Raw genomic sequence first — 15,513 nt, 5'->3', positions numbered from 1 at the left:
GGCTGGTTCATTCCTCCTCCTCCTCTTTAAAAATCCTTCTTCATTAAGTATCAGAGCATCCTACAGAACTTTTCCATCCAATTAGTACCTGGCCCTTTCTCTCCTGACAGTCAGGATTGTCTTATTTTTGTACCCCCAGCCCTTAGCACAGTGCTTGGAATAGAGTATATGCTTAACAAATGTTTCATTCATTCTTTCAACCTACTGTTGCCAGAATATTATTTTGACAAATGGATAATACAATAGCCATAATGTTAGTTACTAGCTGTATCACCTGGGACATCTGTGAATGAGCTGGAAGAAGAAATAGCAAACCACTCCACTAAGTTTGCCAAGAAAACACTAAATGGGGTCAGAAGAGTCAGACACAACTGGAAATGACTGAACAACAGCCACAAAAAGTTAAAGAATGTGAAAATTTTTTTATTGATTTTATTTATGCTTTGTTTAGTAAAATAAGTCCATCATGTTATACTGTATACAGATTAGGAGAACAAAAAAAAAGTTCAATTATTTAAAAACTATAAAATAAATACATGTTAAAGTTTAAGGACATATGATTTTCCCTCCCCTAACCCCATTATCATAGGTTTAAGAAGCAAATTTTAAATTTTCTCTTCATCTTTTGTTAGATTATAACTTTTAAGATTAATGGAATGTCCCAAGATTTCCAATGGTATAAAAAGAAATCAGAAGGTAAAATTTAAAATTGCACATTTTATTAGCTCAACAACCTACATTTACTTGGATCAGGCTGGTGCTTAGAACATTTTGCTATATACTATCTTACAATAGAAGTTCTTTTCTATAATCAAGTCATGCTCTTATGTTTTCTGAACCACATTCTTAGTTCATGAATAGTTGTGGTCACTCTGATTTTTAAAACTCTGCTATGAAAAATCTGCCTAGTTGAAAAACTGCTTAAAAAAAAAAAAAAGTTTTGTCCTGTTATTTCCCCCTAGAACAGTGCTATCTGAATTCAAGTATTTATACAAAGAGTAGTTCTAAAACTTAAATCTACTTTTACTTCCTTTTTTTTTAAAGGCCCACTTCCAGACTTTCTAACCCCTATTTTTACCCAGAATAGAGGTAAAGAAACCAAATCTTTGAGACATCACCATTGTTCTTAAAGTCTTCTACACTAATTCAATACAGTTATACTGAAATTATTTTAACATGTTTCAAAAGTCAAGCAGATAAAAAGGTAATTATTTTAGAAGTAAATCTATCCTTTTAGACAAATATTTTTTATCTAAACCATTATAGAAACTTAGATATTGAAAAAGTCTGTTCCAATTATAGTAAAACTTAATTTATATAAATTTGCCACAAATCGATTTTTAGGCACATGTTAAAAAAAAAAAAGAATTTAGTTTAGCTATGAGTAGGTCTGCAGGCAAATGTGGTTTTATTTTTAAGTTTAAAAAAAAATCTTCCCCATGTATATATACCTTCTGGCCATGTGAGTACTGAAAACATATAATTTACAGTCACCAAGCCAATGGTCTTTCTACATATTCAAATAGCATATTATTTATAATGGTCCTCATAAAAGAGAACAAAGTAATTTTAAAACAACTTTAATGTGGAGTTTTCCCAACCCATTTTTACATTCTATGAATTTTCTCATGTTCAACAAATTTATTCAAGTGATTCAAGTTATCCCACCATTTAAAAAGAAAAGTGTCTGCAATGATTTTGAACCATGGTGTAATCTTAATTTCACCATTAGCTGCTTTTTCCAGGAGTTCTTCTAATTCTTTTTTGGTCACATAACAATAGCTTTTAATCTCATTGGGATCAGGATCTAAGGTTACATTCTTCCTCACAAACAAGATGTAATCAATTTCATGTTCTCCCCATATCCCATCAGACTGTGCCTTGTAGTGGATTCGTGTTAGGTAGGAAATATCTTCTGGAGGAACCTGAAACCAAAATAGACAATTTGTTAAGGGAATAAAAAAATCCTAACATTTCTAAGCACATATAGATGAAGATAATTTGTTGAGGGAACATTTCAATAACATCTTGAACAAAAAGACAGTTGTTGGAATTTGGAAGACAAGACATATTTGGAAAAACATGTTTACATTTGAGTAGTTTAAAAAGTCTCCTGGGATTATAGTATCTACAAGAAAGCATTGTTTTATACATTTTCATCCTTTTGAAATTTTGAATTGAGGTCATGCATTATGTAAAGATGTATTTTGAGAATATTTCTGAGAGAACAATGAGTTATCATAAATTCTCTGGGAGAAACATATTACCCATTACTGATAACTCATTTCTATTCAAAATGAAGCAAAGAAAATGTCTCAATTTGTATAATTTGGCTCTTAGGGAATTTTTACAAAACGATTACCTCCTAGGAACTTTTATTTAACAATCTATGCAAAACAAACATCTCAGGTCTTATGTACAAAGCAACATCCTGGGCACTGGGAATACAAACACAAAAATGAAAAAACAAAACAAAACAAAATACCAGTTCCTATCTGAACATAATGTTTGATATAATGATGAATAATGTTTGATAAACACTATTAATTAAGTAAATACAAGATAATCTGAGGTGGGAGAGAATTCTAACAGTTAAGGAAATAGTAACAGGTTTGAGGAGGTAACACTTGTGCAAAGCATTGAAGGAAGCTGAGCCTTCAAAGAGAAGGAAGGAGAACATCTCCAGGAAAGGAGGAGAACATTATGTTATTTCCTACAGTTTATTCAACAAGATACTTCAAGAATGCAAAATTTCTCTTGCAATTTAGCTATCAAAAACTACTTTGCGCTTATACTTGGCTCTCAGTTGATCAGCAGCATATAATATTTGTTACCTGTTCCATGGGGATTCCTAATTCGGCCTTTAACCGTCTCTGAGCTGCCCGTCTTACTCCTATGGCATTATTTTCTTCCAGTTCTCCTGGGTTGCTCAATGGATGACTACAACAAGTATTTGTAAAACAACCTGCAAAATATTAAAAAAGATCAATTTATTTCAATTTCTTGAAACACCATGAACATGGAATGAAGAAGAGTCATTATTAAAAGAAATTTTCATTTTATATTACATAACAAAATCAGCTTATAATACAAATTAATGTATTTAGAAATAAAGACTATTTTGAGATTTGGAAAAGATATTAAAAATCTATGCTAAATTAGAGGTCTGGGAGATGCCTTCTTCCCCTTGTTATGAAGAGTTTCCAATGCCACTATTTATTTGCTTCTTACCAGTTTCTTACCAGTATAATCAGTCCCATAAATGGAAATACTAAAAAGTATTCTTTATTAAATTAAATATCAACAGTTTTAAAGATAGAAGGATGAATGCTTTGCTAAAATGGACATTAACACCCTGGTAAATACAAAAATATCAAAGTCAAGTTATGATCATGAAGTCACGATAGTCTTCTACTTAGAATCTTCTCCACTAATTTGCATGTATCACCTAAACAAACATCTTAGGTTTTCTCTGGTAATAATGATAATGATAATATTTAAATAGTACTTCAGGATTTTCAAAGGACTTTGCATGTGTCATCTCATTTGACCCTTACAACAATCCTAAGAATTAAGTGCTATTATTAACATCATATTACAGATGAGGAAACTGAGGCTGAAAAAGATTGAGTGAATTGTCCAGGGTCACGTATCTGAAGCAGAATGTGAACTCGGGTCTTTGCAAATGCAAGCTTAAGAGTTCTACCCAGAGAGCTAACCTAAGAACACACCCCACCTCCTCCCATGCCTTCTTCCCTCTAGGTTTTTGGAACATTTCATATATCATTTGTATTAGATTATCATACAATGTTCATTACTACTCTAAAGGCTTTTTTTTTTTTTTTTGCTTCTAGATTCAGGATGATACTGGACACCTGCATGTGGACCCTGGCTCACGGGTTCTACAGTTATTTTTTAATTGCAAATTTATTAATCTTTCATTATTATTGAATCTTATCATCATCGTTATCATATATTAATTCAGCCTACTATGCACAGCACTGTACTAGACTTTATGGGCAATAAAAAAGAAACTGTAGCATGCTTACAATTAGAGTAGGCTGTCACCAAGTAGAAAGTTTGTTCTTGACTATGGCCATATGATCCAAACAATTAGGACTCTCAGTGGTGCAGTTAATAGAGATAGATTAATTATTATTTTTCCCCTATAAAAATTGAATTCTTAATTAAAACAATTAAGTATATACATTAAATTCTATATTTAAACAGGATACACAATGTTGAGCAGGATTAAAATAAAAATATTTAGGCATAATCTTTAATCTTAAACTGTTTTGAACCATATAATTTAACCCTAGCTAGCTTATCTCATCTTAGAGTAGCACTAAATATACTTTGAATTTTTAAACTTGGGAGATAAACCTTGCTAGTGTTTACTGACGGCTCTGACACCTGATACAAAACTGAACAAAAGCCTGTCAAGATTTTCTTGAATATCATGAGAGCTTTCTCAACACATGTACACACACACAATGTAGATACAAACACATATTCCTTCCCTCTTTATGTGGGTGAATTACCATTTAAATACATGTAACTTCTTTATAAACTTAAAAAGTGGGTCAGTTTGGTTTTCTTTAATTCTCCACAAGTATATGACCCTAATCTCAGGCACGAAAATCCACTTTCATGGGGAAAGAAAAATTTTGTTCCTTTAAAATTTTCTTATTTTGAGCATCCTTCTCACCTAAGAGCTCACCTCTATTTCCTAACCTTTCCTGAGACCCAAATTCTACTGAATTCTGAAGAGTCCTTCCTACCCACAATGGATATTGACCCCAAAGAAGCCTAAAATAAGAATAACTTTTCCCAGGTGTTGTACGATTCATAATGCTCTCTCCATACATGATATCATCATGTATTCTAAACAACACTGTGAGAAGCAGTCTGGTGGACTGGGGGCTCAAGAATTAAGACTTCCTGGGGCAGTTAATTGGTGTAGTGGATAAAGTACCAGCCTTGAAGTCAGGAGGACCTGAGTCACAGACTTAGCTGTGTGACCCTGGGCAAGTCACTTAACCCCAATCACCTCAGGAAAAAAAAAAGAAGGAAAAAAAAAGGCTTTCAGTTCCACTACCAGTCTTTATGAACATAACAATGTGACTAAGTCAATTAACTTTTCTTAACATTCAGTTTATTCATCTATAAAAAGGGATAAATTAATACCTGTTTCACCTATTTCACTAGCTTCGTTGGAGTAAAAAATGGAGGGCTGGAAAAGACTTTAAAAGCCATTGAGTCCAACTGCCTCCTCTTACAGATGAGGAGAATAAGGATAAGTGTTGTGAGGCTCAGATGAGATGCATATACAAAATGCTTTAGAAACCTTAAAGTACTGTATAAAAAACAACAAAAGACCAGATGTATCTTTATCCTTAGTTTATAGATGAGGATGCCCATGATACCACGACCAAACAGTTAATTAAGTATGACTTGAACCCAAGTGTTTTATGACTCCAAAAGCTACAGGCTCATTTCATGATATTTATTACAAAAAACCGAAAATAAGTATACTGACCTGGAAAAGTAATTTTAGCATCTGATCTCTGCTGCAGTAATAACTTATTTTCTGTATTAAATAAGAAGACACTAAAAGCTCTATGCAATAATCCTGAAGAGAAAAAAAAGTCAATATTAACATTGATATGGCTTTAAAAAAATCTATTTCTTCACCTATTAGGTCTCAGAAAGTTATCTTAACCTAATTCCCATAATACCTTCCCTCCCACGTTTGGCTAGATTTATGAAAAAGTGAAACAGACTGTTTCATCAACTACCAAGAGAGAAGTTTATTCTGAGCAATAGGATCATAGATTGAGAGCTGAAGGAATCTAAAAAGCCATCTAAGTTCAACTCTAGACTTTGCAATGATTCCCTCTGAATGATGAATTAGTCTTTATAATTTCTACATAACAAGGCTGACATGCTTTAAAGTTTGGCTTTTCTCATCTTCATTTACAAAACGAAAGAGACCTCAAGCATCTAAATAAAAATGGAGGGGAAAATTGTCAAAAAATTATTTATATTACCACCATGCCACTGACTAACCAAAGCCCAAATGGAGAGGTGGCTGACAATAACAACTCTAGTTTATTTCAAAATGATTTCCAATATATTCAAAGTCTCTGAAGAGCTGTTTTTTGCCAATTGGAAATGGCAGATAAAATTTATTAAGAACTGGGAATAAAAAAATTCAACTATACCTTTATCAATGTTTTCATTCAGGTGGCAATTCTTTTTTGTTTCTGCACCAATTTTGTTATCATTTTCATCAATAAGAATGCACATCTCTGCAAGAAGCTGAACTTGCTGTTCATCAAGATTGTCAGTATTTATTTCTGGCATCGTGACACTATGTTTAATCCTTCCCAAGAAGCTGATGGAAAAAAGGAGTGGCAGACGTTATCAAATTTTTAATAAATCCATCAATGAAATCTTCTATTGATCCCTATCTGCCTTCCATGCCATGGAGCAGCCTCTTCACCTTTCATCCAGATAACTGAGGAAAAGGAGGCTGCTCCTGGCCAAGACTAATGACCTTACCTGGACCTTTATCCCTCTCCCTTCCCCTCCTTGACACAAGTTTTTTCACCAGTCACACCCATACCAAAACCACCTTCAATCTCTTCCTATCTTTTGCTCACAGCTGACTAGAAACATGCCCACAAGTACCTACTTAAATAGATGTACTTGATCCTGTATTCTCTCTCCTTGCTTTGCAGGCCAAACTAGGTATATTGACTTCCTCATCTCCCACTCACTGTTCAACTCAGCAACCTAGTTTTTGACCTCCCCAGTTGACTACCAAGTTCAGCTACTGCTTGGACTACTGTCATAAGCTTTTCCTTGGTCTTCTTGATTCTGGTCCCTCCTCTTTCCAAAACATTTCTTGCAGGAGCTATACAAATTCTGTAAATTTTAGGCAATTTAATCTATTAAGTATGCAGATAACTCTGACACTTGTACTTTGTCCCAATTGATTTACCTTGTATGATATTTAACTGTAAATTTCTTCCCTCTTGTCTACTTCTCCCTTTGGGAATAAAGGTTATTGTTTAACTCTAGTATCCTCACACAAAGGATGGACTTAATAATATGTTTAACAATACATGAAACCACCTCTAGAATAAGATGACTTCCCAATGTGGAATTCCCTGTTGTCCCTCACTTCTTGTACAATTTCCAAACCCCATCACAATTCATCTTAAATGCTTTCCATGTGGCGTACAGTAACTAGTCTCTGGAAGTTCATTTCGGCCACTTCTATCATGCTGAAGATATGCAAAAATGTGCTTTTTTTTTTTTTTTTTTTTTTTTAATCGCAGAGGAGTTGTTCAAGAGACCAGGACTGGCTGAAAATTATTATCAGTTTATGGTTTTAGGCCCAGTTTTGTGGATCTAATTTCTAATTCTATTTTGGCATTCTTACCTAGATTTAAAAAAAATCTAAATTTTTAGATTTTTACCTTACCTAGATCTAAAAATCTAAAAAAAAATTTAAAAATTTAAACAAACATATGCAAGGAAGAAGACAATAAAGTATACTCGAGAGACAATCATAGTGTGGACAATAAGATACTTGGAAGTAAAATGCAAATGAGAAACAATTAGCCTTAACAAGAAAATTCTGCAGTTTGTTTCTGTTCTTAAGGGGAAGAGGGGAAAGTTAATTTAATAGTAGCTACTTCATAATATTTTTAAAATCTAAATTCTAATCCTTTTTATTGGTCAGGGTAGTCTTCCCCCCCCCCCCCCCCCCCAAACAAAACAAAACAAAACAAAACACCACACCACATAGCTCAGAAATTCTTCTTAATCTAATTTGGCCAGATCTGTGAAATACTAGTCTTCCAGCTCTAATCTTTAATGTTCTACAATCCCTTTAGAGTGTAGCATAAGTTAATGACTCAGTGTGCTCAATGTTGGCCAGAGGCCTCCAGTAGACTGTCTCCATGACCTGTGCTCATCAATGACATGTTCATACTTGGAGAAGTTGGGAAAGAGCAACAAAATGTTTTTAAGGCTAGAGCACCAGGCCAATTCTCAAGATAAAATTCAAGACATAATTGTATGTGGAATAAATGAATGAACTACTCAAGTACAAGATGGAAGATACCTGCCTATAACAATAGTTTTGTCTAAAAAAGATAAAGGGTCGGGCAGTTACATGGCTCAGTAGATAGGGTACCAGCCCCGAGTCAGCAATCAGGAGGACCTGGGTTCAAATTTGGTCTCAAACATTTAGTACTTACTACTAGCTGTGTGACACTGGGCAAGTCACTTAACCCACTATTACCTGGGAGGGAAAAAAGATAAAAAGTTTTACATGGACTGCAAAGTCAAAAAAGTCAGCATTAGGACCTGACAGCTAACAACCATGGTCTGTACTTAGGAAGGTAACCTTCCAGGGAGTGATTCATGGAATATTGGATTCAGTGCAAACAACACAGAAAAGAATACAGAAGAGGATAATCAAAATGGTAAAGGGTTTTTAGTTTATGTTACATGAAGCAGGAAAAACTGGGCACACTTAGCTTGAAATACTGAAAGCTGTCCCTTCAAGTATTTGAAAAGCTTTCAAGTAGAAAGAAGAGGGATCAGAAGATTACTCTTTCAGGGCAGAATTAGAAACAAGAAAAAAATCCAAAAAAAAAAAAAAGGAAAAGTAAGCCTTAAGTCAGGAAAAAAACTTCCTAACAATTAGAACTGTCCAAAATTGTGGTTCTATACCTTGAAAAAAATCAATATTTTTATTAGAAATCTTCAAAAAGAGCCTTGTTAATTCTTTGTTGAGTGTATTAGAGTAGTATTCCTTCTATTTAGGGTTGGGATGCAAAGGTTTCTTTGAATTATAAAATCCAATGCATAATGTGAAATAAAGTTCACATGAAAGGAAGAAAAGGCATTATTTGAGAGACAGAAAATATAGTCAACATAAGAAATCAAGTCATAATTTTTGTAGGCCCATGTAAAATTTTTTTTAAAGTGTACTTTTGAGCAGTGGGATACATAAAACCTCCCCATAATGGGAGCATATCAAAACAGATTAAAATGTAATTGGGAAATATTTAACAAAATACATAAAAAATACAACAGAGATAATGTTAATTTGTAATTTTTAAAGTCAATATTCAGCCTCTGAAATTTGTTTCTATTTGAATTTGACACCACTGCCTTTTACTACTGGAAATCAGACTGCTTCTGACCTGTTTCTCAAGCTGAAAAGGTGAAGAAATTACTTTTCAGTGTTTAAAGTGCTGAGCTGTTACTCAAGTAAATTAGCTTCCCAAGATTTCACCATCTTAAAAGTAATTAACACTAAGCTTCAGTAGCATCCAAAACTTTTAGTCCCAGTCCTGCACTTGGGGGTTCAACTCTCTGCTCAGTTTCTTATTAATCAGTATTATTTAATAAAAGCCAACCACCTTCTTGAGCCCCCCATTTCATCTACAAAATTACACAGTGAGAGAGAGCTCGGGGTTTCCTTTTTCCACCTGAGATCCCTTTTCGCCCCTGAAATCAAGTATCTAAGTACGTAGGTGTACAAATCAAACATTTACCGATAATAAATCGTAATTTTGCTAGCGCCACCTCAATTAGCTTGATGGGGTCCAGAACCACAGTTTAAGCAGCTGCGGTTAAATGACAAGGATCATTCCCAGCTTTGGATGCTATGCTAAATTGTGTCTTTTCATCGTGGTTGCCAAATGCCAATGAAAAATTTCTCATTATGAATTTAAAATGTTACCAATTCATTTATTAAAATGTCCCCTGCTTATCTAGTCTCCACTTTTCCCAATGCTAAAGAGCTCGCCACCTCCCTCTCCCCCCACCGCAGCCCCGTCCGATGCCCCCCACGACTCCGGGTTTACTCCAAGCCGGGAAACCCGCCGAGCTTAAATCTTGGAGAGCCCCTTCCCAGGAGGTGGCTCTTCTCCAGCTTTTAACTTAAATCCGGAGGCAGAGAGGAGCCGGCTATGTCAGCGGAATAACAAGGAAGAGGGGAAGCACCCTTTCATAGCTGAGGAAGGTCTGAGGAGGTGAGGGGTTTGCTCCGGGCTCCGAGCGCCTGCGACCGCGGCTGAACCCCAGGAGCCTGGGCTCCATCAGACCACGCCGCCATCAGCCCCTCCCATCGAGGGTATACACCGGATCCCCCTCGGATGTCCAAATCTCCAGCCCAGCGAGGGGTCGGCCCCTTACCCTGCGCTCTCGCTGAGGGTCCGGAGCTGCGACTTCGCTACGCTGACTGCACTGGCGGACGAAAAGCCGGCACTCACCGTACTAAAACGGCTACAGCTGACAGGGAGAAAAGGGGACGCGCCCCGGCCCCGCCCCTCGGCGGAGGCCCAGGCCCCGCCCTCCAGCGCTCGGGCCAACGCCAGCCGTCCCGCGCCGCGCCACATCTTCGTGCCGACCAATTACGGACCGTTCTGAGCTTCACGTAGCCCGATCGCCTGATGGCTCCACAGCAGGCGAGAGCGGAGGCGTCCTTCCCGGGCCCGCCCCTCGTGTCCTGCCCGTCTTGGTCGGCGGCGGCGTCCCGTAGTAGAGCGAAGTGGGGAGGAGGAATCGAGGTGGAGCCGAGCCACGCGGAGCTGGCTGGTGAGCTCAGCCTGTATTCCGCCGCCTGTGGGGCAAGAGGGGAGAAGCCTCGGTCTCGGGCCCCGACTCGGACTTGTGGTTCTTTTTTCAGGAAGGGGCGGGACGAGCCCGCCGGCTTGTGTTCCAGCCAACAGCCAATGGCGCCTCCTGACCTCGTTGGGTTTGACCAATCCGTTGGCGATCCTGGTTGCGGAAAGGGCGGGAGAGAGTGAGCAGCTCTGCAGAGTGATTATGTGAAAGCTAGTTGGATTCTGCTTCTGCACCTGTTCTCCGGCCTCTGCTCTCTTCTCCGCCCTCGGCTTCCCGTCTTGAACTGTAGACGCCCGGGGCCTCTGCAGGCGGAGCTTGGCCCGGACTGCTCCTTGTGTGTCGGCCCCTCTGCCAGCCAGCGAAGGAGCGGGAAGAGACTCTTGCGGTGCCCCCCAGGGCTGGCCTGATGTCTTTTATATCATGATTCAAATTGCTCCTAAGGAATACTTAAGAGGATTTCTTTTTACGAAGAGTACATTCCTGGGCATAACTGTTTTTTTTTCCAAAAGAGTACAGAACTTTAAAACATTAATTTATTTGGATTTTCTCCCCCCTAGTTCCTTTTCTGCTTGCTTTAGAAAACCTAACGATATGCCCGTTTCATTAGCCAGTGATAACGTGGAAAGATGATAATATTAGATAACATTTATATTTGCATATGTTTTCTTCTGATCCTTACATTCCGGTTTTACTGGTAAGGAAACCAAGGCAGAAATAAATAGCCTTTTGCCAGGATCACCGGAGGACTCGGTGTCCTTGACTGCAATTCCCTAACTCTACTTACTGCGACATTACAAAAGAATGCTCTAATTTATAGCCCATACCCTTAAGGACGGTGCTCTTAGCTCCGAAGGACAATTTTTTTTTTTTTTTTTTTTTAGCCCAAACTGCGTTAAAACACCGATGGTAGGATCCTAGTGGACCACCACTGCTGCAATCTATTGTTATACTAAGGGCAGCATCCGGTTTCTCCAATCACTCGGGCCTGACCAGCTGTATTCCCCTTTGAGAAATGCAGCCTTGTGTGATTGTGAGTCATCTTGGTATCACCCTACAGTAGCTTGCATGGATGAGGCATTCTGCGCTCCCCAAAATATCCATGGCAGTTCTTTTTTGTGGTGAAAAGGAACTAGAAAGTAAAGAGGTGAAGCATCGCTTGGAAAAAAGCTGAACAATTGTGTTGAATGACCATTATTGAATATTGTACCATTAGAAATCTCTAAACAGTAGTTTCAGAGAAACAGACTTGTATGAACTAATTCAGAATAAAATAAGCAAGAGTCAGCTAGGTGGCGCAGTGGATAGAGCATCAGCCCTGAAGTCAGGAGGACTTGAGTTCAAATTTGGTCTCAGGCACTTAAAACTTTCTAGTTGTGTAACCCTAGTCAAGTCACTTAGCCCTAATTGCCTCTGAAAATAAAAAAAAAAAAAATGAGCAAAACTAGGACAAAAATCTATATTTAAAAAATATATGCTAAAATATAGCATGCTACTATGTATATATATGTTACATATATTTGTATATATACACACATATATATGCTATATAATACATACTATTATCAATGACATGGTAAAAATGGTCCTTGAAAGCCATGATTCCAGGGGTATAAAGACAAAAAATGCTACTCACCTTCTGACAAAAAAAAGTGATGGACTAAATATGTAGAATGGCATTAATTTTTTTTTGCATGGTCCATATGGAAAATTTATTTCATTATGCATATTTGTTAAAAATTTTTAATCCCCTTTTCCAGTAGATGAATGGATTCAAAGGGGAGAATAGGACAAAGAGAAAATGATGTTTTAATTTTTTTTAATGAATTTTTAAAAATAGATTGGGCCTTTAATGCTTTTTTTTTTTTTTTTTTTAATTGAATGCTTTTGACAGCAAGCAGCTAGGTAGCCTGGTGGATACAGGCTGGGCCTGGAGTCCCAAAGAACTACATTCAAATTTCTCCTTTGGATACTTATTAACTATATGTCTCAGGGCAAGTCACTTAATTTCTATTTGTCTCAATCTCTTCCTCGGAAAAAGGGAATACTAATAGTACCTGTCAGCCTGCAAAGTCGTGAGACTAATTCATATTTTTTTCTTGTCATTTAAGAGCCATACAAAATGTTATCATTAGTATATTATTAGTTCAGCAGTATTTTTGTCAACTTGTCAAATAATGTTTTCTTTAAAACATATTTTCTGAAAGACTGTTGCCATTTTTGCCCATTTTCAAGGTTGCAGAAATGAAACAGGGTTTTTTAAAATTTCCATTTCTCTTGTCATTAGTGATTTGGAACATTTTTTCATGTGATTATGAATTCTTTGTAGTTCTTTTGAGAACTGTTTGTTCATATCTTTTAATTAGTTATTGGAGAATGACAATCATACACACACACACACACACACACACACACACACACACAGAGTTTATATATCTCTTAAGAACCAACTTTTTTTCAGAGGAATCTGATAGATTCCCCTCCAATAATACCACTTTTTATCCTAAAAGTATTTATGTTGTCTGTACAGAAGATTTTCCAGTTTCAAGAAAAACTATTTGATCTTTTGTAATTGTCTTTATTTCCTACTCGGTTAAGACTGCATCTTCTACTCATAACATCTTCACATCTCCGTGAAGAGAAAATCTTCAATTTTTTTTTTTTGATCTTTAATATTAAGATTGAGTATCTGTTTTGAATATATTGTGTAATGTGATAGAAGGTTTTAGTCTAAGCCTAAATTCTGTCAGACTGATTTGTCATTTTCTCCATAGTTTTTATTAAATAGGGAGTTTTTTTCAAATAATTTATGTCTTCCACTTTATTGAATGCTGGACAATTGAGTTCTATTGTTTCTATTTGCCTTATCTAGTCTGTTCCATTGATCTATCTTTCTATGTCAGATAGCTTTGATAGCTGCTGCTTTTTAATATAATTTGAGCTCTACAAATGCTATTTCTCCTTTGTTCCCATTTCTCATCATTTTCATTGATGTTATAATTTGTTATCAATTTGTTTTTCAAAATATGTTAGTTTATTAAGTTCTGCAAAGTATCTCCTTGGTAATTTCATTAATATAGCATTAAAAGTATATTTTGGTACTATTGTTATTTTTATTATTTTGATGTCTCTTAGCCATCATAAAAGCATAAAATATATCTCCAGCTTGTTTAAGTTGATCTTTATTTCTTTAAGGAGCATTTTGTAATTGAATCTATACAAGTCTTGGGTGTGCTCTGGGAGACTGATGCTTAGATATTTTATGCATTATATAGTTATGTGGAATAAGATTTCCATTTCTAGTATTGATTCATGTGTTTTGTTATTACTATGTGGAAATATTGATTTTAAAGGATTTATTTTGTAGCTTGAAACTTTGTTGAAGCTATTAATTATCCCATTTAGTATCTTTACTGATTCTCTAGGATTTTCCAAATAAACCATCATATTGGCAGCAGAAATAGGTTTATCTCTTCTTTACCTTCTCTTGTCTTTTTCCTATTGTTAGTATTTCCTGAATTATCTCAAAAATAGTAGAGAGAATGGCCATCTTTGTTTCATTCTTATATGTATTGAAAAATATTCTAGTTTATTCTCAATGCATATGATACTTTTGGTTTTATACAGATGCTTTTTATGATGTTACAAAAAAGTTCCTCTATATAAAAAAAATGCTACTCCCTTTTGACAAAAAATAATGGATTAAAATGCAGAGTGAAACATTAATTTTTGATATGTTCAATATGGTAACTAGTCTGCTTCACTATTTGTGTATTTTGTATTTGACACTTTGGAGAGGTTTTTTTTTTTTTTTTTAGCATAAAAGAGTAGTATATTTTGTCAGAGGTTTTTTCTAAATCGTTTGGGATGATCACATGGTTTTGGATGTTTTGGTTTTTAATATGATTTTATGTTTTCCTTAATGTTAAATCATCCAATTTTATTAATCTCTTCAAAGAACCAGCTCTTAGTTTTATTAATCATTTCTATGGTTATTTGTTTTCAATTTATTTCCTCTTTAATATTTCCAGTCTCTTTTGGGGGGGGCTTATTTTAGGTTTATTTGTTAGTTTTTAAATATCTAAAAATGCATATTCAGTTAACAAGTTATGGTTTCCCCCCTTCTGCTCCTGTAAACATAGTTTGCATAATCTTTCAGTTACTTTGCTTTAAACTTTATTTTGTTTCCATTGTCTTTATTCCCTTCATCCCAGATCCCTTCTACTTTTTAACTCTCTTCCCTTTGGGGTTTTGTTTACTAGTTTTGTTTTCTCTTTAGCTTTTAGCTGATTATATAATTCTTCCTCTTTTTTCTTCTCAGTCAAGTAGATTTCCCCATACACTTCTTTCTTTCAACTAGTTCTGCTCATTCATTTTCTAAATTTAATTTTTGTATCCTTTTCCAAAAAGGATTTCTCTTACTCTCCTCATTATCCCTTCGTTCTGCCTACTCTAGACTCTCATTCTTTGTTCATTTAATTATTAACTCCTTTAATTATTTGGTTTCTTCTCTTTCTCTGTATTCTTTTCACAACTAAATCTTCTATCATATCCATCAAAGCTCTTCCTTCTAGATACTTTCTGTCACGGTTTTCCCATGGATTTTCCCTTTCTACTGTCCCCCATTCCCAGAACCACAATTACTGCAAAATAAATCCTGAGATGTTTGGAATATGTAAGAAGGACCTCTGCGGTGAGATCCTGCTGAGTCCTTTTCAGGACTTGCTTATCCACCTTTGGTGTTCACCTAATGTCCAATTCTCACCTGTGGCTCCAAGAAACTTTAGCATGCCCAGTAGCCATGTCTTGGTAAAACCATTTTGGCAGACAGGCCACACCTGGTGAGGATAATCAATAGGC

At 36.0% G+C, this 15,513-nt stretch overlaps 1 protein-coding gene across 1 annotated transcript; it reads right to left on the bottom strand.

Annotated features, from left to right (window-relative positions):
- Positions 1–402: 402 nt before the first annotated feature.
- On the bottom strand, positions 403–10,518 carry IDI1 (isopentenyl-diphosphate delta isomerase 1). The gene is made up of 5 exons (XM_052000885.1): positions 10,225–10,518; positions 6,225–6,397; positions 5,540–5,632; positions 2,835–2,965; positions 403–1,925 (listed from the first exon to the last, which is right to left on the bottom strand). Exons 1-5 carry the CDS (start codon positions 10,425–10,427, stop codon positions 1,608–1,610), a joined length of 918 nt encoding a protein of 305 aa, XP_051856845.1. The 5' UTR covers positions 10,428–10,518; the 3' UTR covers positions 403–1,607.
- Between the last annotated feature and the right edge of the window lie 4,995 nt (positions 10,519–15,513).

The sequence above is a fragment of the Antechinus flavipes genome, chromosome 5, assembly GCF_016432865.1.
Source record: "Antechinus flavipes isolate AdamAnt ecotype Samford, QLD, Australia chromosome 5, AdamAnt_v2, whole genome shotgun sequence".
Taxonomy (NCBI): domain Eukaryota; kingdom Metazoa; phylum Chordata; class Mammalia; order Dasyuromorphia; family Dasyuridae; genus Antechinus; species Antechinus flavipes.
Note: the sequence above shows the minus strand (reverse complement) of the source record. Positions and strands in the feature narration are given on the sequence as shown.